Source organism: Perognathus longimembris, chromosome 16 (assembly GCF_023159225.1).
Source record: "Perognathus longimembris pacificus isolate PPM17 chromosome 16, ASM2315922v1, whole genome shotgun sequence".
In the NCBI taxonomy this organism is placed as follows: Eukaryota; Metazoa; Chordata; class Mammalia; order Rodentia; family Heteromyidae; genus Perognathus; species Perognathus longimembris.
Window position 1 is genome coordinate 16750812 of NC_063176.1, and position 25442 is coordinate 16776253.

Sequence of the window (25442 nt, forward strand, 5' to 3'; positions counted from 1 at the left end):
GAGGTCCAGATGGGCAAAACATTTGCAAGACTTCATGTCAACCAATAGAAACCTGGCATGGTGGTATGCCAGCCCAGTATGGGTGTATGTCAGCCCAGTATGTGGAGAATTATGAACAGATGGATCATAGTTTTAAGCAAACAGAGCATAAATGTATAATCCTATTAAAAGATAAATAGCCAGGTGCCTGTGGCTCACACCTGTAATGAAGTGACAATAATGCAAGCAAATTGGTATGGCCATGTTCCAATAAAACTTTATTTACCAGATAGGTAAGCCATAGTTCATTAATCCTTGTTCTTTCTCACAGTTGCAGTGGTGGTTTCCCAACTGCACATATTTTTCAAAACCTATTGAATACTTCAAAGTGGCAAATTTTATTTTATGTAAAACATACCTCAGTAGATTGGCAAAAAGATAGAGATGTCTTCCAAAGGTAATTTAATATTTTGCAGAATTCTAAACTCGGAAGGTTTTGTTATTAAAAAATAACAGAGCTGGGTGCCAGTGGCTCATGCTTATAATCCTAGCTGCTCAGGAAGGTTGAGATCTGAGGATTGGGGTTCAAAGTCAGCCGGGGCAGGAAAGTCTTCCACACTATATCTCTGATTCACACCAAAAAGCTGGACATGGAGCTGAAGCTCAAGTGGCAGAGCACTGACCTTGGGCAAAAAAAAAGTACAAGGACAGAGCCCAGGCCCTGAGCTCAAGCTCCAGGACCAGCACAAAACAAACAAAAGTAAAACCAAACTAAAACAAAAACCCAACAACCTAAAAAAGAAGGAAAAAAAAACTCAGAAACTAGGTGCCAGTAGCTCACATCTGTAACCCAACCTACTCAGGAGACTGAGATCTGAGGATCAAGGTTTGAAGCCAGCCTGGCAGGAAAGTCTGTGAGATTCCTATCTCCAATTAACTATCAAAAGTAGTGCCAAAAAATAACTTACAAAGACGATGAGGAGAAAAAGGTATTAGGAATAGTAAAGGGATAACAAGGTAAACTAATGCATAATAGCCATGCTAATTATAGAAAGAAAACAGAAACTTCAAAGAGTTTAAGTATATTGTCCAAGGTCACCCAGCTAGTTCAAACAAGAATTCAAATGAAATAACGTCTGGAAATCCCCATGTAATTTCTTTTCACTCTCCTAACCTGCCTTCTTTCTTTATTAATAAAAACACAACTTCTTGTTTATTACCTACAAGTATAAAAATGTAATAAGACAGGGCTGGGAATTTGGCCTAGTGGTAGAATGTGTGCCTCATAAATATGAAGGCCTGGATTTGATTCCTCAGCACCACATATACAGAAAAAGTCAGAAGTAGCACTGTGGCTCAAGTGGTAGAGTGCTAGCCTTGAACAAAGAGAAGCCAGGGACAGTGCTCAGGGCCTGAGTTCAAGTCCCAAGACTGGCAAAAAAAAAAAGTAATAGGACAAATATAAGTTTTTATCTTTAAATTTGAGATAAAAAATAAACCATCTTGCTTTTCTAACAAGAAATCCTTCTTTCTTTAAGAAATCTTCTTTTCTAACAAGAATCCTTCTTTAAAGATAACATAAATCTATGACTAAAGGCCCTTCATAAATTTTTTTTTTTGGGGGGGGGGGTACTCCTGGGGCTTGAACTCACAGCTTCTCTGTGCTCAAGGCTAGCAATCTACCACCTGAGCCACAGCACTTTTGGGTTTTTCTGAGTAGTTTATTGGAGATAAGATTCTCACAGACTTTCCTGCGGGCTGGCTTTGCACTGTGATCCTAGATCTCAGCCTCCTGAGTAGCTAGGATTACAGGCATGAGCCACCAGTGCCTGGCTCCTTCATAGATCTTTGTAGGGTCGGAAACCCGATTGCCTACAATATCAATACACACTAGGGAGCTGAGACAAGAGAATGTTTAGAAGGCTTTTCTTCTTCTTCTTTTTTTTTTTTTTACTTTGTATATTTATTTTAACAACAGTAAATTAAAATAACATGAGAACAGGAACAGAGAAACCAAATTGATTAGATGAAACTTAAAAATAAGTGGTAAAAATGGAAGCTGTAAATGTTATTTACCCAGTCATTTAATTATTTTTAAATGGATTAAACACTTCAGATAAATGGCAGAATAAATCTCAAAACCTAAGTAAACAAGTGAAGACCTAAATATTGATTTACAATGGAGTTGCCACTTTGTGTGAATTTATTACAGATGAGATTCTTATTATTATGGTGTAAATAGCTCACAATAAGAGATTCTGATTCTAGTGGTGAGTGAAGTTATTATCTCTGACAGTACCATGGTGCTTATTGGTATATTTCTATACAGGTGCCTATTACTCTGTATGTCTATATACCACAACTGTGCATACAGCACTTTATGAATGATTTAAGGGTGCTCAAAGATAATTTTGATTTCAATATGATTTGATTACAACATGCTCATATGAAAACTACAACCTTCATATAGTATCAATCAACATACAAATAGATATTTATGTTTGATATATGTATATTTATATTTGATATATCCTGATATATATCAATTAATCAATATGCATCAATTTCAGTATATATATTTTCTCTAATTTTTGCATCTCAGTCAAGTTTGAAAGCTTACTGCCAAACTTGAGGAATTCCTATCATATTATGAGGCATTTCTTTGAGCAAGTATCTTTTTTTTAATATATATATATTATCTCTTCCAAATACCTCTCTCTCTCTCTCCTCTCTCTCTCTCTCTCTCTCTCTCGCTTTGCTACTGAGCTACATCCCAGCCTCAATTACTATCTTATATTTATTATTTGTATTAGAAATTTATGTAGTTCTGGTTTCTTCCCTCCTTTTCATCCCTTCCTTTTTTTTTTTTTTTGTCAGTCTTGGGGCTTGAACTCAGGGCCTGAGCACTGTCCCTGGCTTCTTTTTGCTAAAGGATAGTACTCTACCACTTGAGCCACAGCGCCACTTTTGGATCTTTCTATATATGTGGTGCTGAGGAATCAAACCCAGGGCTTTATGTGTACGAGACAAGCACTTGACCTATAGGCCATATTCCCAGCCCCCTTTCTTTTTCTTTTCATCGGTTGTGAGGCTTGAACTTAGGTTCTCTGCACTGTCCCTGAGCACTTCAGCTCAAGGCTAGCACTCTACCACTTTGAGCCACAGCACCACTTCCAGTTTTCTGGTGGTTAGTTGGAGATAATAGTCTCTCGCATTTTCTTGCCTGGGCTGACGGGCTGGCTTTGAGCTGTGATCCTTAGATCTCAGCCTCCTGAATCGCTACAATTACAGGCGTGAGCCACTTACATTGGCTCATTTCTTGATCATAAATGCACTATTATTTATTTGTGGTCTAACAGAGAGTTGTTTCCAGAACTCAAACCATAAGCCAGTTTTTTAATGCTCTACCTGTGTGAATTAGTTGGCATTCATTAAAAAGACTATTTTAAGAGAATATTACTGAATTTTAGCCTTTTTAGAAAAAAATAAATAACTCTAGAATGGGTATGAACTGCCTTTTGAAATCTAGCCCATCACCAAGTTAAATTGTCTCTGTTATAATGAACCTTGATTTTTTTTTTTTATTATTGTGGGACTTGAACTTGGGGCCTGGACACTGTCCCTGAACTCTTTGACTCAATGCTACCACTTTGAACCACTTCCAGTTTTCTGGTGGTACTTGGAGGTAAGAGTTTCATGAACTTTCCTGTCTGGCCTGGCTTTGAAACATGACCCTTAGATCTCAGCCTTCTGAATAGATAGGATTATAAGTGTGAGGCACCAGTGCTCAGCTTTGAATCTTGATTTTGATAGTATGAAGTAAGATAAACGTGTGGAATTCATAGCTAGATGGATATAGGTCCAAAGAGTATTACTGACCTACAGAGTAGCTGCTGATCTTGGGAGCACTCCAGGTCCTGCCTGAGCCTCAGTCCCTTCTTTTACAAAAGGAGGAGAATTAAAAAAACAAACCCACAGTTTTAGTCAGAAATAAATGAAATGAAATAATGTAAGGTATCAGTTGGCTCATGACCTTTTATATGAACAATTTCAATTTTGAACAATTTACAAGGTTTACAGTTATAGTCTTGCATGCTTACCTTTAAAAATTCTAACTCTGTCTCTTTTTCAGAAGCTCCGGCATAAGTATTGTGCAATTTGGGCAACTCTTCTTTAATATAAGACAAGTCAAGTTTCTCCATCACTCTGGCAGGCAAATAATGCTCTAGTCGAAAGTAAGACACACCATGAATCTAGAAAAAAACATTGTTCCTGTAAGTGGGTCTATTTGCCTTTATGGGAGTGAACCCCTTCTTAACTTAAATTACTTGCTTCAGTCAAAATACGGAATATTTCCATTTCTACTTCTCTTTCTAAGGAATGAGTTTTTGAGGAAATGTGTCTGTCATCCTTCCATGAGGAGGAATGAGTAGAGCTGACTGGCAAGCTTCTGAGAATGACATTCAAGTGCCTCACTCTAGGTAAGGATCCATATTGTAAGGGTTCTGTGTAGGTAGTACAGTCTACTGATCATTAGTTACTCATAGAATGATTTTGTTTAGGAACACTAGGGTTTTAATACAGGGAATTTTCTATACTGTGAATTTTGCTAAATTCTCAAATTATCATTGTGTAGAAGGCACAAAATGTCTTTTAACATTTGGCTGCAGACTTCCTATGTTTAGTTAAAACATAGGAGGAGGAATTGATGCTAGATTATCTCTAAACTACAAAACAAGATAATTTTCAAAGGAAAATTAAGTCTCACCTAGGCACAACTGTGTATAGTCAATGAATATAGTTGGAAAGCATCCTCATTTTGAAGCATTAAACTAACCTCAAAAAATCTTTAGATCTAAACATCAAACACTTCCACAAGCGTTCCTCTTTAATTGTGCCACGGATAAGAACACCAAAAGGAAAGGCTTTTTAGAAGAAGAAAAAACAATCCCACCTCAGGCTGATAATCCCCATACTCAGCCTGGAGAGCCAAGGATGCCAGCAGTAAGGAAGTCTCATCATCACAGTGCATCTTCTCCTCCAAAATATCTTTCCGTAGTTGAAGGTAATACTGATGACAGGTCAGACTGTGTCTGAAAAAATATACAAACATGCTTGTTATTGATTCATCTTGGGGTGATTTTTACTATAGGAATAGCAACTTAACTCAAGAAACTTCTTTCACAGAAATTCCAAAGTTTCCTCTTTTCTGAAAGAATAACAGTTAAGAGCCCTAGGAGAAGCCTGAAGACAGGATTGGGTCAGACGCTATACATGTTTTTGTTTGTTTTGTTTTTACACATACATACCTGTAAGGAATTTAACTTCTATTTTGGTACAGTAAGCAATAAGCTATGATAACTCATGATGAATGTTAGCAGTCCATCATATGATCTTTTTCTTTCCTTATAATGAAGATGGGGCCATCATTAAAGAAGGGATGCTTTAATACAAGCACTGATAGCTTGTAAGTGACCGGCAGTCACATATACAGTCAGATAGACAGGAGAAAGGGAGGACTCAGGCCTGAGCAAGAGGAAACAGAATGAAAAGACACTGTACACAATTAAAAACACAGTCTTTGTTTCTGGAACTTTTGACTGAATATCATCTGGGAAGGTAAGAAAAGAATAAGGACAGATAACAATGGATAACAATGGATAAGGACAGATAACAGCATACTAAAGATCCTAAGAGTGAAAGCTTAAAAGAGCAAAAGAGAAACCATATGTACTCACTGTATTAGACTAACATCATCCATGAAAAATTTAATTCGGAAAAACAAAGTAAAGTTAACAGTGGCTTTGCTCTTTTTCTTTGGTTCTTCTTTCCATCCGTCTGGGGCTACTTTGGTCAATTTTAAATCAGGATCAACAAAAAAATATTCATTTTCTACAACAGAATGAGAAAAATATCCAGATAAAACCAAGAATTTTCTTTAGACTTTTTCATCTTTCTGTCCAATAGTGTCAGAAAGAATAATGCAGAGCAATGATGAAATATGAGAGTAAGTCCTAAAGGATTGCATAGAACAGAGTCAACAGTAGTTCAATCTTTCCAAAATGGGGGTTCTGGTCGGGAAAGATGGGGGACAATGATGGCAAGGGTAACATTGACCAACATGTATTGTACTCATGTACCAATTTGTTGAATTGAAAATTCTTTGTATAATTATTTAAAGATAATTAAAAAAAAAAAACACAAAAATGAGGCTGACCAGATAACAGACCTGGATTCAGCTACTGGTGACATCATTTACTATCTATAGGGCACTGAGTAAATTATATTGCCTCTCTGGACATCAGTTTTCCTGTCTGTAAGACCAAAGTAATGACAGCTTCAACAATGCTAGCTTTTTACTTTAGCCAGTCCTGGGACTTGAATTCCGGGCCCAGTGTTATCCCTGAGCCTCTTTGTGCTCAAAGAGAGCACTTTACCACTTGAGTTACAGGGCCACTTCTGGCTTTTTCTGAGAAGTTTATTTGAGATAAGATTCTCACGGACTTTCCTGCCCAGGTTGGCTCTGAACCACAATTCTCAGATCTCAGCTTCCTGAGTAGCTAAGATGACAGGCGTGAGCCACCAGCACCTGGGTAGTATTAGCTATTTTATTCAGCTATCGTCGAAAGCCAAGAAAAAAAAATATCATCACTTAATCTGATCTTTACTACATGATTAAGGAACTTAGGCAAATTAAAGTAGAAATTTTGACTGATTATGCAGATAGAATCACTTGATTTCTCTAAAGCTGAAGTCAGTAAAGTAACAGAACATTGATAGGTACTTAATGCATATTTATTGGATGACTTCACAAAATTCAGTATTCTTTCTTAGTGCTGGTCCTGGAGCTTGAACTCAGGGCCTAGGTGTTATTCCTGAGCTTTTTGTTTGTTTGTTTTGTCTTGTTTTATTCAAAGCTAGCACTTGAGTCACAGCTCCCTTGCTGGCTTTTTCTGTAGTTATTGGAGATAAGAGTCTCATGGACTTATCTGCCTGGGTTGGCGTAGAACCACTATCCTCAGAACTCAGCCTCCCTGAATAGCTAGATTATAGGCACCCAGCTAGTATTCCTTTTTAAGACACAAATATTAGACAAATATTTGCTGAAGGAACTTTTATTTCATGAAAAAGGGATTTTTTTTCCCGATGTTGATTGTTAGGATCATTTGACCCTTTGTCATTGATAGTATTCTATTGCCTGGGCTTCCTAAGTTACATTTTGAGAAATCTGAAATAGTGATAAATAGTCATATTCATAAATATAGTGATAACAACTTCAAATGACAAACAGAAGATTTTTACTGAGGCAGTACTCTGAGACCATTGTGATTGTATATGTCACAGAAGTCAGTGAATGAAATGCTTAAAATCTATTTAAAACTACTATTTTTAGAAATCAACTAAGAACATTAAAAAAAACTATAATAGGATAGTAAGTTGAAGAAGTTGTGAAAAATTCAGAAATAGGGGTGTGCTACATATTCAGCTTCATATTAGAATGAAATGTGTACCATATATTACATTTCAGTTTACTATATATGTATATACACATATACTACATGTATTTATATGTAAATATACAAAATATATAAAGATAAAAATATATAAAATGGTCCCAAAATGTCATAATTAAAATCTGCTTTATTTTTAGCCTGTGGTGCCAGCTACTTGGGAGGCTGACGCAGAAGGATTTGTGAGACCAGGGTCTGAGACTAGTCTGGGCAATATAGCAAGATCCTGTCTCTAAATGCAAAACAAAAAATAAAACAAAGACTATTCACATGAACATAGCCAAAGAAAAATTCATGGTCAGATACAGAAGATGCCTAACAAGCAATTAGGTATTAAAACAATGAGTCCTCTGTATATCACCTTTATAATAACAATTTTAAAAATTAAAAAACAAAGCAATAAGTGAAGTCAAGAGAGTGCTAACTCATTTCTATCTGGTAATGCTAATGTTTGGGTACAAAGCAAAGTTGGGTGTAATAGTAGGTGTGGGAAATCAGCTTGTTACCAAGTTCCCTTCTGTCCTCTGAATTTAAAATATCTTGGTACCTTTGAGGATAGCTAAAGCAAACAAATGATGCTCCACTAGGCCAATATGGGCCACGACCATATCAAACACATCTTTACATATAGTTTTGGTATCACAGGTCAGTTCTAAACGCTGTCCGCTCAGAAGCATTACATTTACTTTTCTCCGGTTATCTTCATTCTTCCCTTTCTTGGTCTACAATTGGAAAAAAATGAATAGCATTTAGGAAAATAAGCATTCTATTTAAATGAGTTTTTGAAAACAAAATTACTAAACTTATTTTTTTAAGAGAATTTTACCATTACTTACAAGAAGAGATGGAGGCAAATCCAAAGATATAAATGGTTCAATCGTCATTTTCACAAACTCCGGGCCAAAGAAATTCTGCAAATCATGTAAGTAGAATGAATTGTTTTTTACAGTAAGTAAAATTCAGTAGAAGGAGCAAAGGAGCAAAAGAGAGTAGAGGAAGGTGAATACGGGCAAAGTACTTTATGTTTGAAAATAGAACAGTCTTAGGGGAGTGAAGGGGATCAGGGAAACAAACAGAGTAGATGAGTTTGAATGGGATGCATTGTAAACCTGTCTAGAAATATTACAATGAAACTTCTACACAATAATATAAAAATGTTTTACTGTTCATCCTTTCCCTATAAGGAAAATAACGAAACAATGAATTCCATGGAAAGCTACCACATTAGAACTACTTGAGGTAAAATAATATATAGAAACTTTTAATGAAGAAATACACTCGAATTTGTTACGAATAAAGATAGAATATGCCATAGGCAATGTTTTACCAGACGTTTTCTTTCATCTTTGTCCCCCACCCCCTTTTTTTAGGGGGTGCTTGGACTTGGGACCTGGACACTGTCTCTGAGCCTCTCGGTTCTCAAGTTTACTGGAGATAAGAGTCTCACACGGACTTTTCAGCCTTCTGAGTAGCTAGGATTACAGACATGAGCCACCAGTGCCTGGCTCATCTTTGGTGTTTTTTTGTTTTTTGTTTAGTAGTGATGTCAAATATAATGAAGTGCTTGATACCATTTTATTACCTTACTGAGTTACTCTATGGCCTCTAGATAGTCATTCTTTTTTAGTGTGATTGTGGGTTTGTGTAGCTCAATGGTAGTACTTGTGCTTAGCTGTATTCTATCACAACAAACAATGCAAAATAAGAAGTATTAATTATTAAAGTGATATAGGGCTATCGTGTTTATGTAAAGATTTAGTTTAGTACTACTAATGTGTGAAGTGAGAATATTCTATCTCAAATGAGCCACAGTGAGAGCCAAATGTGAAAGCATACTTTTGTAATCTCACCAATATGTGCTACTGGAGGATATAAAATCGGGAGGAGCCCGGCTCAAAGTCAGCCCAAGAACAAGTTAGGGAGACCCATTCTTAACCAGTAACTGGGTGTGATGGTGCATGGCTATGATCTCAATTGCACAGGAGGTCATATGTAGGAGGATTTCAGCCCCAGCGAAAAAAATACAATGAGTCATAGTTAAAGAACATCTACTCTGTGACTGCAAACATACATATCTGTTTGTAATTAATTATGCTCCTAGGATTCTATTAAGCTGCATTAAAAGAAAACAAAAACAATAGTGACAGCAATGGACAGTATAAATATTAGACAGTTTCTGACCTTTACTGAAACCTCCAGCAAGAAAATATCTAGGAAATAAGGGACTTGAAGGATGAAGACAGTGATAGCTTTACTCTCAATTTATAGCTTCTGAACACCTTCTTTCCCTTTTCCTTTTGTATATTCATGGCTTTAATCCAGGAAGAAAGAAGAAAGTGAAGCTAATCTAAAAGCTACAAGTCGGTGGTGCCTATATGTGCACATATATTTGACCTAATGGAGGTTATTTGTATTTTGTTGCTGTAGTTGGCTTCTTTGCGTTTGGTTGAGTAGTTCATCAGGTCCCTTAGTGTGGGAATTGTACAAATTAAACGAGTGCACAACATGTGACCAATACCATTTAAGTAAAAGTTTAACATTAAAGGTTTTTTATTAATGAATCAATAGGATACATTTTAAACCTAACTAGAAACAGAGTAGAACACGTGAGCCTGGTTTGCTATGGGAGACACAGAAAGTAACAAAACATCAAGTAAGGTAACAGGGTATCTACAAATTAAAACATGTTCACTACAAGAAGAGCAAAAAAAGTATGTGTTTAGAAAGAATATTAATTCAGTTTTAAAACTGTTCCTCAACATACTTACAGCCTCCAAAGTACATCATTTTCACTCTCTTTTGAAAACAACAAAATACTACATGGCTCTTTAGTGACCAGTAGTTCAAAGGGATCTCATCATTGACTCCACATGTTTCTGCTGAAAACAAGCTGGGTTTGAAATAAACAGCCAGAAATTGGCTTCTTAAAAGGAAACATGGATTTTTTTGTAACAGAATGCACAATAGTAGCTGATTGTAAAGGCACAACCTATAATTAATCAATTGCCAGCAAATCAAAGCTCTCTGCAACTATGGCTTAGAAAAAAGATGCTTATATGTATATACCCTTTATGCTGCTCTCTCTCTCTCACACACACAAATCATACTGGAAGCCCATCTTATTTTTTGTATGACCTCTTGCTTCTTGTCTAATTTTGATATAGGTATTATTAAAACTATTACATTGGGGGGCTGGGGATATGGCCTAGTGGCAAGAGTGCTTGCCTCGTATACATGAGGCCCTGGGTTCGATTCCCCTGCACCACATATACAGAAAATGGCCAGAAGTGGCGCTGTGGCTCAAGTGGCAGAGTGCTAGCCTTAAGCAAGAAGAAAGCAGGGACAGCGCTTAGGCCCTGAGTCCAAGCCCCAGGACTGGCAAAAAAAAAAAAAAGATAAATAAAAATAAAATATTACATTGGTAAAGCTTTATTGAGTTTTTTTGTATTAGCCTAAAATAAATTCAGTTATATTTCACTAGATGCTAAACACTTTGAAATTGGAAATGTCTTTAGAAACCACTACTGAATTCTAAGCTTAAAAAAAAGTAATGAAGCACAAAGGAGTTTGAAAATTTATACAAAAATATACAATAGCATCATAAGGAGCAGAATAAGTGTGGTTTTCTTTTTTTTTAATACGTGGTTCTGTTTTTTTTCCTCGAATAACTATGAAGTTTGTATGAATTCTGTCAAGTATATTTTTGAAATAATTCTTTGAAGCAATCAACAAAAATCCTACAGTAGGATATTATTATACTGTAGAGAAGAACTAAGAAATCATGAAATGTGTCAATTATATTATCTTTGCTAATATTTGTTTTTGAAGAATTATTTTTAGAGTAACAAACAAATGAGATCCTGCCTCACCTGTGGAAATTGGCAGATTACAAAAGGATGATAAAATACAGAGTAAGTGAGAATGTTGTAAAGGAGGTATCACAGCAGCAAAAACTGGCACAAAGTTTTTGAGGGACAATTTGATACTATGTATGAAATGTCTTTAAAAAGTGTGTGCCTTGCTGGGCACCCGTGTGGCTCATGCCTGTAATACTAGCTACTCAGGAAGCTGAGATCTGAGGATCATGGTTCGATTCCAGCCCATACAGGAAAAGTCTGAGAGACTCTCAACTCCAACTAACCATAAAAAGCCGGAAGTGGAACTGTGGCTCCCATCATTGAGTGCTAAACGTGAGCAAAAAGCTCAGTGACAGCACCCAGGCCCCTAATTCAAGCCCCAGGACTGACACAAAAGGAAGAGGATGGGCACTTTAACATGTCTTGAAGTTTTAGGGCTATTAGTCGGGGTAACAGGTTCAGCAAATTATAAATGGCAACAATAAATTAAAATCATTTCTTATGCTCAAGAGTTAGAAATGGATTAAAAATTATAGCACAAGTGGAAGACATCTAATGGGGTATTTCATAGCATTAACTACAGTATCCCAGAAGTTGCAAAATATACATATATATATTTTATGAGGAAAAAGTAAATGTTCATTTTTGAACACATGTGTGTATAAACCTAAGTCATATGTTCCAAGAAAATTCCAACAGAATATACATCCTTCCATAGGAAAAAAGACTCCAACTTGTTCTTTAAATCTTTCAATATTGTAATGAGAAAATACGGCATTTGAAGCAAATGTAGTCATCTTTTAATTATAAAGATAATTATTGCTTAAATTCCAAGAATGGTAGAAAGATGAATGTGCTTGATAACATTCCTGAGTTTCTGAACTAACCCTGAACTCTTTATCTCGTCCTCTCTCAAGTTATGGAGTAATAAATTTCTCATTTTATTTCTGCCTTCATGCCTCCTGCCCTCACCCCAGGGCTTTGTGCTTACTAGGCAGTCACTCTAGCACTTGAGTCATGCCCATAACACTTTTTGCTCAGGTATTTTTGGCCGGATTTTGTCTTTTGCTTAGACTAGATCAGGCTGCGATCCTTCTTCCTATAACACCTCCCACGAAGCTAGATCACAGGTGTACACCACCATGTGTAGTTCATTGTTTGAGATAAGGTCTCCCTAGCTTTCGCCTGAGTAAGTAAGTCTTCAGGTCACTAACTCCTAAACAGCTGGGATTAAGGTGTGACTTACTGTGCTCAGCAAATTATTAGGTCTCAGCTTGCATTTTAAATATTTTTTTCATGTGGTATATATACACAGTAGAATTTTACACAGCTATTATAAAGAATGATATGATACCAGGAAATGGAAAGACTTGGACAAAAGTACATGAAGTGAAGTAAAGCTAGACCCAGAGAAACAAAGGTTGTTTCATTCCCTGGTGAGGTGAGGTCAAGAGCAGAGGTGTAGATGAATGAAAGGTGGAAGTGGGGGAGATTGCAGTCAATAATTCATTGTATATACCGCAAAATTAAGAAAAGTAAGGGAAGAACAATGGGTGGAAGGGAGGTGAGAATGTTGAAGGGCATGGTACTGATCAAGATGTGTATTCAGGGCTGGGAATATGGCCTAGTGGCAAGAGTGCTTGCCTCATATACATGAAGCCCTGGTTTTGATTCCCCAGCACCACATATATAGAAAATAGCCAGAAGTGGCGCTGTGGCTCAAGTGGTAGAGTGCTAGCCTTGAGCAAAAAGCCAGGGACAGTGTTCAGGCCCTGAGTCCAAGGCCCAGGACTGGCAAAACAAAACAAAAATCAATTTAAGTTAAAAAAAAATGTGTATTCATAAACTGCTTTGTTATATGGCACAGCCTTGGTACAGTTATGTAAAGATCATAATTTTTTTAAAATTTTTTTACTTTTTCTTTTTATCCTTCAGTGATAAGATTGTACCAAGAGCTTCACGCTTGCTAGCCAATGGCTCTACCACTTGAGGCAATGGCTCTAGCCTCTTGATTATATTTTGTTTTTGTTATAGTCTAGTTAACTTTGCACAGGATTGGCCTTTAACTCCTGAATAGCTGAGATTACAGGCATGCACCATACTATGTCCTGCTTAAAATTACTACTATTGATTTTTTTTTCTTTTTAGATGAGGTTTTTGCATTGGTGCTCAGGCTGCCCTGAATTCTTAGATGATTCACCTGACTCAGCCTTTTCATTAGCTGGGATTATAGCCCAGGCAGGAAAGTGTGTGACTCTAATGAACTTCCATTAAGTAGGAAGAGGAGCTATCGTTCCAGTGGTAGAGTGCTCACCTTGGGCAAAAAAGCTCAGGGACAACAGGCCCTAAGCCCCAAGATTGGCACAAAAAATAAAATTAATAAAATAATTAATAAAAAGTAAAATAAAGAAAAGGCTAAATATTTATTTTTAATACCAACCAACAAGAGATTTAATCACAATGGAAACTAACAGAGAATTTCAATTGCATCCATAGGCAACTTTAGAATACGTAATTTCTCAAGTACTCTGCCTACCATTTCCCTGACATGTAGTAATCTGAGAATTGACTCACCCTCAGTTTTCTCTGGGTCATGGCTGTTTCTAGGGCAATTTCTCTTAATGGATCCCTTGTGATATCAAGCATAGAAGCTTTGATTGTGTCTCCTGGACATAGGCTTAAGCGAGACTGTCGAAGGGCCATTCTGGCCTGCAGCTGTATCATCTCTTCTTCTTGCCGTTTTAGCATGATCTCTTGATTGATTAAGCTGCCCTCAAGAGGTGTTTCATATTGTCTATAATACAGAAAGAGGAGAAAGATAAGGATTGGGATAAAAACCCAATGTTAAGTAGGTAACTAGAATTTAGACAAGGCTGATGTTGGTGGCATTTACTGTCCCTGAATTAAATGCTAGGACCCTTAACAAGTGTCCTGGAGACTTGGAGAATTGATCACGGATGTGAAGAAACCTGTATGTTTGATGTCAGAAATATTCTGTGGGTAAGAACATCCGAGAACATACCAGTACTCACTTGTACTTTAACACGTTGAAGTAATGATGACCTATATCCTCTACCTCTTCTCTGAACGTTTTTAGCATGTTCTGAAGACTACTTCCCCTGTGGGTGGTCCAGAAATGGCTGTGTTATTCTTTTGTGGTATTTTTTGTTGTTGTTTCTTCTTCAGTTCTAGGGCTTCAACTGGGGGCCTGGGTGCTGTCCCTGAGCTTTTTTGCTCAAGGTTAGTGCACTGCCACTTTGAGCCACAACACCACTCCTAGTTTTCTGGTGGTTAATTGGCAGGAAAGTCTCACAATCTTACTTTGAACTGGGATCCTCAGATCTCAGCCTCCTAAGTAGCTAGGATTACAGGTATGGTCCACCAGTGACCAGCTGGCTGTTTTTTTCTTAAAAAAAAAAAAAAAAATACCAGTGAGCCCCAGTGGTGGAAAGAGATTCTCCCTCATTCTTATTTTAGTTTCCACACAGCTGTTGACCCTTTTCCATTTCCCTCAAGTATGTGTGATGGAATTATAACATCCACTACTCTGCTTTGTTCTAGACACCTGTTGTCCTATTGGTCACTTTATTAATTAAAGATGTAAATACCAACTCATTCTTTTTCTTCACTGCCACTCCCAACACACTTAGCCTACAACCTCCTCCCATAGTCATGCTGCTATTAACAATACCAATGTCACCTCTAAGCTATCCTATTTCCTCTTTTCTTCCTTTGTCCTTTACCTTTTCTTACAATACTGGGATTTGAACTCCTGACTTCATGATTGCTAAATAAACACTCTATTGCTGAGTCATATTTCCAGCCCATAATTCACTTTCAGATAGAACTTAAGATCTTTTTGCTCTTTGTCTTTTGAAAGCTCTCCCCCCTTTCCATTCTCAATTGATGTTTTTCCCTTGATTTGCCCATGGAAACACAAAGCAATATAAGCATTCTACTTAATATATCCTTCCCAATCTTTCCAAATCTCCCTTGCTTCAACCAGTTTTCTATTCACTCACCTCTTGAGAAACTTTCTCTGATCATACTAAAGAAGGATTTGCTATCTTATTAGCCTACTTAACTTTTCTTCAAAGCACGACTACTACACAATAGTGCATTAGGTACTTTTTATGGTTTGTTATCTATCTCTCGTTTCTCGCAACTCTTTTTAAAGAGCTTTTAATATTAGTCATAACTCTGTCTCTAGTCAAAAAGTTATCTATGATGTGATGGATGCTCAATAATTTTTCGTGAGTGTATGACTAAATATATTATTAGTCAGTGGCTTACCCTCACTTGGGGATAAAGGATCTTAATTATAAGATCTTCATTTCATATATTTTAATTCAAATGTGGTATTTTCATCAGATTAACCTTTCTGCTCATATTATTTTTGATCAGAACTACTCACAGGTAGCAAAAAAAACTCTTCCAATGCAGTCTCTGATAGAAATGTCTTTAAGACTGAAATGTTTAAGAGGAAAACCCCCCCAAAATAAGCCACTGAATCCAGAAGTCAGTATCACTGAAAAATGAATAGATAGGTTATTTGGAGTCAGAAAAAAATGGTCACCCCAACATGCAGATAGGCTCAGAAGCAGTAGCAAAGTGCTAGGTATAAAGTATACGTCAAAAGTTACCATGTAAGAAGACTTCGAGATGATCTTTAAAAATAGTTTTAAATTCTTTTTGGTCAGAAATTACGTATTCTGCTGAATCTGACTCACAATCCCCTGTTAATACCGCTCCTCCCCCCCTCCCCAATCTCTTACAGAAATCAATAACACTGTCTGGATTTGTTTGCATTTCATTGTAGCTGGAGGGAATAGATTTTTTTTAAATAAAGAAGCATGCAACATTTATGAATATAGTACTGCTTATAGATCTCACAAATATGTGACCTAAAGAACAAAACAGAAGCTCCTGATTGTATGCTAGCATGTTAAGGATATTATCAGCCACTTTTGCCTACATTCGGGAAATTCTGTACTAGAATATGGAATTTAGACAATCTTTTAGTTAACGTGTATTTTTCTGTAGGCAGGAAATACAGCTGAAGGCATAGCACAGCAGTAGAAGGCCTTGTAAATTCAAAGCTCTAAGCTCAAACCTCAGTACTGATATAACAAACAAACAAAATTTATTTTAAAAAATTTTTGTTGTTGTTGTTCTGGTACTAGGGATTGAACTCACTGTCCCTTAGCTATTTAAGCACTTAAGGCAAAAAGCATTAAGACAAAGAGCTCCACTTCTGGCTTTTTAGTGGTTAACTGGAGATAGTCTACTGAACTTTCCTGCCCAGGCTGGCTTCAAACAGCAGTCTCCAAATCTCAGCCCCACGAGTAGCTAGAATTATAGGTTTGAACCATAGTGCTTCTTAGATGAAAGCCTATTTTAAAAATAGATGTTACAGTCTAAGGTACTCTTAATATTAATATTTCCTTAAATAAGATGTGGAAAGCAGTAAAAATTAATAGCCTTTCAAAATCTTGACAACTCATTTCTTTATTAAGAAAGTTGAAATAGGGGCTGAGAATATGGTTTAGCAGTAGAGTGCTTGCCCTGCATGCATAAAGCCCTGGGTTTGATTCCTCAGCCAGTCTTAGGGCTTAGGCTCAGGGCCTTAGCACTGTCCCTGGCTTCTTTTTTGCCCAAGGATAGCAATCCACCACTTGAGCTATAGCACCCACTTCTGGCTTTTTTTGTGTATGTGGTGCTGAGGAATCGAACCCAGAGCTTCATGCATGCTATGAGAGCACTCTCCCACTAAGCCACATTCCCAACCCACATCTCAGCCTTTTGAGTAGGATTACAGGCATAAGCCACTACTGCCTGTGAACAAATTCTTACTGGAGGTCTCCTCAAAAGAAATAAAACATTACAGAATATTTTATAGACTGTTTAAAATACATAGAGACCAAAGCAAAGTAAGAACACTAATTAAAAGACAATTTTAATGCAATAGATTTAATTACTTGAACTTGAAACCATGGGTAAATTGTTTTATTGACATGGCTAAGATTACTTGGTTTACTAATAGTTTACAAGTATTATCAGTGTCTAGTAGAATTAATTTGCTAAGAGGTAATTTTTGATAATTTCTAAATGATTTTCTTGTATTCTTGCACCTGAACTAAACAAACTGAAAAAAATCAGCTTTATGATTTCCATACTTTGGAAACGTACCATATTATACTACAAATTTGAATCTTCAATGTTGTATTACAAATTTAGCATTAACAATACTGCTCTGGTAAAGGGTCTATGTGCAAATGACAGTAGTACACATCAACATGTTCATTTCTGACTCACATATTCAGCTGAATCATGGTAAATGAATACTCATCTATAATTGCACCATCCTAAGTCAAGAACCAAAAATACTAACACATCATAAGAAATCTGCCTAGTGTTGCAACATGAAAATGAGCTCTAAATAGCTTGAATCAGGCTTCAAAAATACTTGAGACAACTTCCCTTAAGCCACACAGAGAATAATTAAGTTTTCACATAATAGATTACTTGGTAGAAATCTACTCATGATTCATTAAATAAATACATTCTTGGAGCTGGGAATATGGGCTAGTGGAAAGAGTGCTTGCCTCGTATACATGAAGCCCTGGGTTCGATCCCAAAACACCACATATATAGAAAATGACCAGAAGTGGTGCTGTGGCTCAAGTGGCAGAGTGCTAGCCTTGAGCAAAAGGAAGCCAGGGACAGTGCTCAGGCCCTGAGTCCACAGCCCAGGACTGGCAATAAATAAATAAATAAATAAATAAATAAATAAATAAATAAATAAATAAATAAATAAATAAATAAATAAATAAATAAATAAATAAATAAATAAATTCTCCCTAAAAGCTAGTGATGGAATTTGTTCTAACCTTTCAAAAGAAGTATTATTCTTTTTTTTTTCAAATTTTTATTATCAAACTGATGTACAGAGAGGTTACAGTTTCATACGTTAGGCATTGGATACATTTCTTGTACTGTTTGTTGCCTTGTCCCTCATACCCCCCTCCCCCCAGAAGTATTATTCTTTCAGAAATGAAAGTTTGCTGTCATATCATAAATTTTCTAATGCTCTACCTTCACTATCTTGACTTACTTTGTATTCATTTATTTTTAAAGCAAGCACAAATATAATCAATAGGAAGCAATCCTGATTTTAATATCCTGTCATTCCATTTACTTGAATGAATTTCTAAGAACTAGCAAAACCATGAAAAGGAAATGAAAATGAAAGAAGTACAGGAAAATAAAAATCTACTTGATTTTAAAATAACAATAAACTAACACCTTTCACTATTAGTAATGGATCACTATCAGTAAAATCTGTGATTACTTCTTTTTACTGGACATACCTTGGTCTCTGCAGTTGTCCTTGACTTGGGGTTTCATCTAACCCTGGGAGACCACTGCTGGATTCAAATCTCTTTGAAGCTTCGCTTCTTCTCACTAATTGTGAATAAAATAAATAATGTTATAGGTTAAAAAAAATATGAAGGCAATGCTATCCAAAACTCATTCATTTAGTAGACATTATAGTCTGTTTAACTCATAACCACAGAACCAAATTAATGACTAGTTATTTTGCAATTTTTAATTTCTGACATTTTTTCTTACTTTTTTCTTTTGATAGTGCATAGCTTGAATTCAGGGTCTCAAGTTTACCAGCTAAGCTATATACCACTTGAGCCATGACCCCAGTGCTTTGCAACTTCTCTTTAAAAACTACTGATTAAAAAGAAAAGGAAATCTTGGTTTCTTAAAATCACTTTGCTTGTTTTCAGGCACCTCTCACCTTGTCTGAAATCTGAATCAGAAGAAATAATAGATGGACTTTCACTGGAGGTACTGAAGATATCACTGTGGTAAGGTTTGTATCTTCGAACTGGTTCTAAAATGATTTACAAAAAAAACATTAAAAAGTAAATTTATGAGTTGTTCCACTTTTTTTTTTTTTTTTTTGCCAGTCCTGGGGCTTGAACTCAGGGCCTGGGCACTGTCCTTGAGCTTCTTTTGCTCAAGGCTAGCACTCTACCACTTGAGCCACAGTGCCACCTCTGGCCTTTTCAGTTTAGGTGGTGCTGAGGAATCGAACCCAGGGCTTCATGCACGCTAGCCAAGAACTCTACTACTAAGCCACATTTCCAGCCCTGCTCCACACTTTTTAGAGGCACATTTAAACTGGTGAGGCCAGAACATTTTATACATTTCTTTCAAACTACCAGTTTCCAGGCTGTACTCAAAGGAGGAGGATCCAGTTTGACATGATTTGATGTACTGGTTAAGAGAAGAGAACAGAGGAGCCAGACTGCCTGGGTTTGGATCTGAATACCAGTAACTCATTTACCCCCAGCCTCAACTTAAAGCAGTTCATATTCATAGTATTGATCTCATTGAATTATAAATGTGAGAAGTAAACAAATGAACATGTTAAAGCTCTTAGAGTGTTAAAAAAAATCGAGGCAGTTTGTAGGATGCGGAAAAAAATCATTAGGAGGAAGTTTGAACAATGCGATGTAGTATTACTAGGGATTGGAAATCCAAGGACACAGTCCCAGAGACTTTAAAATTAGAAAACAAGTAAACAAAACACAATTAGAAAAAGGATGTAACATGAAGAAAACCAATAAGCATCCAGGGAACTGTTTTTCATTGCAAAATCAAGTCAGAAACAAAATCAGAAAGTTCAAAGAAGGCCTAGATAAAAAGAAATTGAGAAAGCAAGCAATATTTTTGTTTTCAAGACGTTACAGGGTTTGAACAAAGCAAAGTTAAACAGAAAATAAAGAACACACATGGGGTTCTTAGATTAAGGAAGGAAAAAACCATTTCTTCTTAAAGAAATGAAGGTTGAGGAAAAAGGTAAAAATACAGAAAAAATATCAATAGTCATGTCCAAAAACTGCCTGCTAATAAAAAGCGAATCATTTTCCTGGGAACTTCTTTTGCTAGAAGCTTGAGAATGGTGTAAAACTTCAATTGTGACGAATGTGATATGGTCAGCAAGAACCACATAAAATCTTTCATGTGGCCAGAAAGATTTATGTAGGCTAAAATGCATTTATTTTGGTGGACCTGATGAGAACTGTATTGTGGCTTTTTCTTGGCACAGGAGAAAGTAGTCTGCGGGAATTTTCTATAACTGAGTAGGACATGGCATTAATGGTAGCAGATAATCAAAGCAGAGGAGGTTTTTTTTTTTTTTTTTTTTTTTTTTTTTTTGCAAACGAGCACGGAGACTTCACACATGAACTATTTGTGGTGGGAGGTGTGCAATAGATTGTAAAATGAAAAACAAGTTAATGAATAAATGAAATAGTTAAATGGCACTGTAGGAACCAGGCTTGTGGAACCACTGGGAGAACTGGGAGGCAGAGAGAATGCTTTACAGACAAGTGGGGTTCCAGAGAAGGGTAAGATAACTGTCCATGGACTCATGGACAGGAGAATGTTTACCTGGAAAACAAGACACAACATAGCAAACCGGTTTGTCCTCTCCTGTGTATAGTTAACATGAATATGCAGCAGTACTCTAATAACTAATGGAGTTTTAGACTCAAAATTAAAGTACAAATTAATTTTTATGACTTTTATATGACTTCATTCTAATACAGAGAAGTCTCAAAGTAAAATAATTTTTCAAAGTCTCTGGCTTAATAGTGGATGTGATTTGAAAGCATCATGGAAAATTTAAACAACAGTTTGATTTAGTACCACTTTGTATTTAATAACAGTGCAGTACATACAAGTTAAGGGGCTATTTAAGTAGAATAGTTATTTTTAAGGGGCATCAAAGTATTTTTGCTTTATGGTTACTTAATCCTTGTGCTAATATTTTCTTTTTTTACTTATTCATTCATTTCTCATACTAATATTTTGTTGGGTTTTGCCAAAGGCAGTAAATCAAATTACAACTCTGGGATTGCAACTTACAGAATAGTAAAAATAAGGCTAAGGAAGGACACAAATTTAAAGAAGCAATATGGTTTTAATATTGTACAAAGAAACACAGGAAGCCACAAAGCTTGTTCAATAAACTGAGTAGACAACTTCGGGTCACGTTGGAAGTTATGCTTCGCAATGACAACTCCAAGCAATAAGTGAACTGGTGGTTTTATAACTACTTCTGCAAAATGGGTGTAACTTCACAAGCTTTCATCTGAATTTCCATTTGCTGGTGTTACTATGGTTGTTCTTACGCTTTATGTGCACATATTTCCTTTCTGTATGTTGTCTTATTTTTCTTCAAATTATCGACACTACTATCAAACTATTTTCAATCTTTGTCTTCCTTCTACAAGATAAATAAATGCAGTTTTAACAAATCTCTTTACTTGATGAACTCTAAGTCTGTAAACTTTGTTCCCAGTACCCAGTACTGTGGGGATGGAAGTATTGCTTTTATGGCTTTATACTAGTAGAGGTTTGATACTCTTGGCACAGCAACTAGATGAGTAGTTTCATCTCTTAAGGGTTGGGAAGATGTATTTCTGTTAAGAGTAGGGAAGGACTGGAAGAATCTCTATTAACTGAAATAATGGGAATCTACTTTTGCATTTTGGAGCCTAGTTTTGAAAATGCTCGTAAGTCACATTTATGTCATGTAATGGCATGGTAGGTAAAACCAGATTAACATTCCTGTGTAATATTTACTCCTTAGTAATGCTTACAAAAAGCTTATAATAAGATTACAATTCTAAGCTAAAAGATATTACATTCATTCTTTGAAAAAAGATCGAACAGTTGTAAACATGAGTTTTATACTTCTAAATTAGTGAATATTTTCATTATCATTATCATAAAATGCCTTTACCAAGAACATCTTGCATGAATATAAATGATGCAGAAAATTACCCATGCTTACAGATCATCTGGGCAGGAACATTTCTTTGCTCTGAGATACTCTATGTTTATAAATGTGTCTAGGTGGCACTAGTTAACCAGACAGAAGTGGTTTTTGTTCTCAGTTCTGATCTACAAAAGAACAGTAGGTCTTATCTAATTTTCAATGAAGCTCACTAACACTACGAATAGACTTGCTTTTGAACTATTCAGATATAACAAACATATTTTTTTAATCTACCTTTGAATGTTTATCCTAGTACTTTGGATTTTGCACAGATCCCAAGCACATGGTATTATCCAGGTGATTTTATAAAAGCCCAACTATTATGAAAACTTTCTAAGCAGACATAGAAACAAATAGAATTACAAATCTTCACATAGCTGTTTCCCAGTATCAACAAAACCTGGTGGTTATTATTTTAGCTGGAAAATTGTAAGACTTTTTTAAACCAATAAGATGTTTCTGTATGTTTACAGAATATTATGCAATGGCTTCAAAAACACATTTTTAAAAAGGTACATGTCGCTCTTCCGTTGCAATCTTGTAACTACAGTGGAAATGTTTTGAGCATTCACCACACAACTGTAGAATGTATTTGCCTTTTGTGTGAAGAAATAGCTTCAGTATCAAATATCTTGATTTGCAACTTTCTCTTTTTAACTAGCAAGTGTCTAAATGAAACCCATAATATACAGATTGCTATACTAGGGTCCTTTTAGAGTCATGCTCATTATTTATTTATTAAGATTGTTTCCTTCCATGAGTTTTCAGATAGAGAAAGTAAAGTTTTTTTCAGTTTAGTTTTCAGATAGAAAAAGTACAGTTTTAGGGAAGAATCACAGTATTAGAAATACAAATGAGTGTAGACAGCAAATGGGAGGATAAAATCAGCTAGACATTTGTCACTAAAAAGAGCACTAAAACTGAGTATATAAATATGTATATAAATAAAGCATATGATTATATTCTCTCTGAGGAGCATTTTTTTGTCAGTTGTACGGCTTGAACTCTGGGCCTGGGCAGAGTCCCTAAGCTCTTCAGCTCAAGGCTAGCCCTCTACCACTTGAACCACAGTGCCACTTCCGGTTTTCAGGTACTTAATTGGAAATAAGAGTCTCATGGACTTTCTGGCCCAGGCTGGCTTTGAACTTTGATCCTCAAATCTCAGCCTCCTGAGTGGCTAGGATTACAGGCGTGAGCCACCAATGCCGGCTCCAAGGAGTATTTTGTAGACTAAGCATGAGCGAATGAAAATGCTTGACACTAAAAAAGAATGTCTTAAAGAATTAAGATTTTGATAGCAGCTTATAGAGATTTTCTGATAACACAGATTACTCTAAAAATTGAAGAGATTCTTTAATTTCTAGCACTATTTTATCATAATTAAAAATATGCATTGGAGGGGAGGGAAGATGGGAGAAAAATGTGGGAAGGGGTAAAGGGTTTGACAGGAAACATACTCACTACCTTATGTATGTAACTAACCCCTCTGTACATCACCTTGAAAATAAAAATATGCTTTTGCCATAATATGATGTAAAAAGCTGATAAAACATTTTATTACCCCCTAATTAAAACTTCAACCTCTGAATACAACACACAGACTCTATCATACTATTTCTACTTACACAGCACAGTCATACGAAAAAGCAACTTTGCAGATTAGTTTTGTTGTAAGTTCTTGATAACTACAAAACACACTTAGCACCTTAAACATACAAAATTGTAGCATATGATTGGGAACACTACACTTTAAATGTTTAGAACACCGGATTCTGATTATGAAGATTTGCATAAGATTCTGGGCTTTCATAAAGCTACTTCAGCCTACAATCTTCACATTAAAATGAATCCAAAGCAGCACAAGCTGTAATCTAAAAACACTGCTTACAAGTGACACATATTCAACCTCAGACAAGTAGCATGCAGAACATGGCACTCAGCCATGCCACAACAAGAAATTAAATAGCCACTCCGGGCTTGGCCTTTCTTTATCTTCATTACAAGACTCCAAGGATAGATATAAGTTTTAGAGAGAGCAGAACTGAACTATAAAATGTTTTTTAAAAAACTTCACACATTGCCAAGGTACTGGTGGCTCATTCCTGTAATCCTAGCTACTCAGGAGGATGAGATCTGAGGATCGTGGTTCAAAGCCAGCTCAGGCAAGAAAGTCCATGAGACTCTAAAAGTAGGTTTGATGCCAGCCTGGGCAGGAAAGTCCAAGAGAATCTTATCTCCAATTAACTACCAAAGAAGTGGAGCTGTGGCTCAAGTGGTAAAGCACCAGCCTTGAGCATAACAAGCTGAGGAACAGCACCCAGGCCCTGAGTTCAAGCGCCAAGATTAGAAAAAACAAATGAACATAAAACTGCACATATTTTGGATATGAGTTCTAATATATAAAATACTTCTATTTCTATTTTATTTATTTATTTTTCCAATCAGGGCTTAGGCACTCTCTCTGGGTTGCTTTTGCCCAAGGCTAGCACTCTACCACTGAGCCACAGCGCCACTTCGGGCTTTTTCTGTTTATGTGGTACTGAGGAATTGAAATCAGGGCTTCATTACGCTAGGCAACTACTCTACAACCAAGCCACATTCCCAGTCTTCACTTTTTAAACAAAGAAGAAAACTAGTGATGATATCATGTATTATATAGTAGGTGTTCTTTGGGCTTCCTTTTAGGGGATTAACTCTGAGATCAGAGACTGCACCTTTTTCTTGGAACCTATTATATTCTGTTTTACTATGTTGTAATCAATAGAATATGTCCTTAAAAAAAATCCCTTCAGAGCTAGACAGTATGAATACAATTTTAACCTGGAAGACAAAGCTCAGCAAGAATGAATACATGAATGTGGGGAAGGACATCTAGAGATGCTCTCTGTAAATCACTATGTGAAAAGCTTGTACAGAAGTAGTCAGAGTTAAAAGAAAAGTCTTGCCTGGCACTAGTGGCTGAAGCCTGTAATCCTAGCTACTCAGGACATTGAGATCTGAGGATTGTGGTTCAAAGCCAGCTCAGGCAATAAAGTCCATGAGACTCTAAACTTCAATTAACCACCAGAAAACTGGAGGTGGTACTGTAGCTCAAAGTGGTAGAGCATTAGCCTTGAGCAAAAGAGATCAGGGCCAGCACCCAAAGAAAAGAAAGAAAGAAAGAAAGAAAGAAAGAAAGAAAGAAAGAAGAAAGAAAGAAAGAAAGAAAGAAAGAAAGAAAGAAAGAAAGAA

The 25442-nt window shown here is 36.3% G+C and overlaps 1 protein-coding gene across 6 annotated transcripts in view; it reads right to left on the reverse strand.

Annotated features, from left to right (window-relative positions):
* The window catches only part of Ptpn13 (protein tyrosine phosphatase non-receptor type 13), a 174874-nt gene that overhangs the window by 67654 nt on the left and 81778 nt on the right, over positions 1–25442 (reverse strand). For all 6 annotated transcript variants that reach the window (XM_048364271.1, XM_048364268.1, XM_048364267.1 and 3 more), the window contains 8 exons: positions 19158–19253; positions 18718–18811; positions 13922–14141; positions 8327–8401; positions 8038–8212; positions 5718–5871; positions 4934–5072; positions 4080–4232 (listed from right to left, as the gene is read on the reverse strand). In XM_048364271.1, coding sequence (XP_048220228.1) covers positions 4080–4232; positions 4934–5072; positions 5718–5871; positions 8038–8212; positions 8327–8401; positions 13922–14141; positions 18718–18811; positions 19158–19253 — 1106 coding nt within the window. The remainder of the gene's footprint in view (positions 1–4079; positions 4233–4933; positions 5073–5717; positions 5872–8037; positions 8213–8326; positions 8402–13921; positions 14142–18717; positions 18812–19157; positions 19254–25442) is intronic.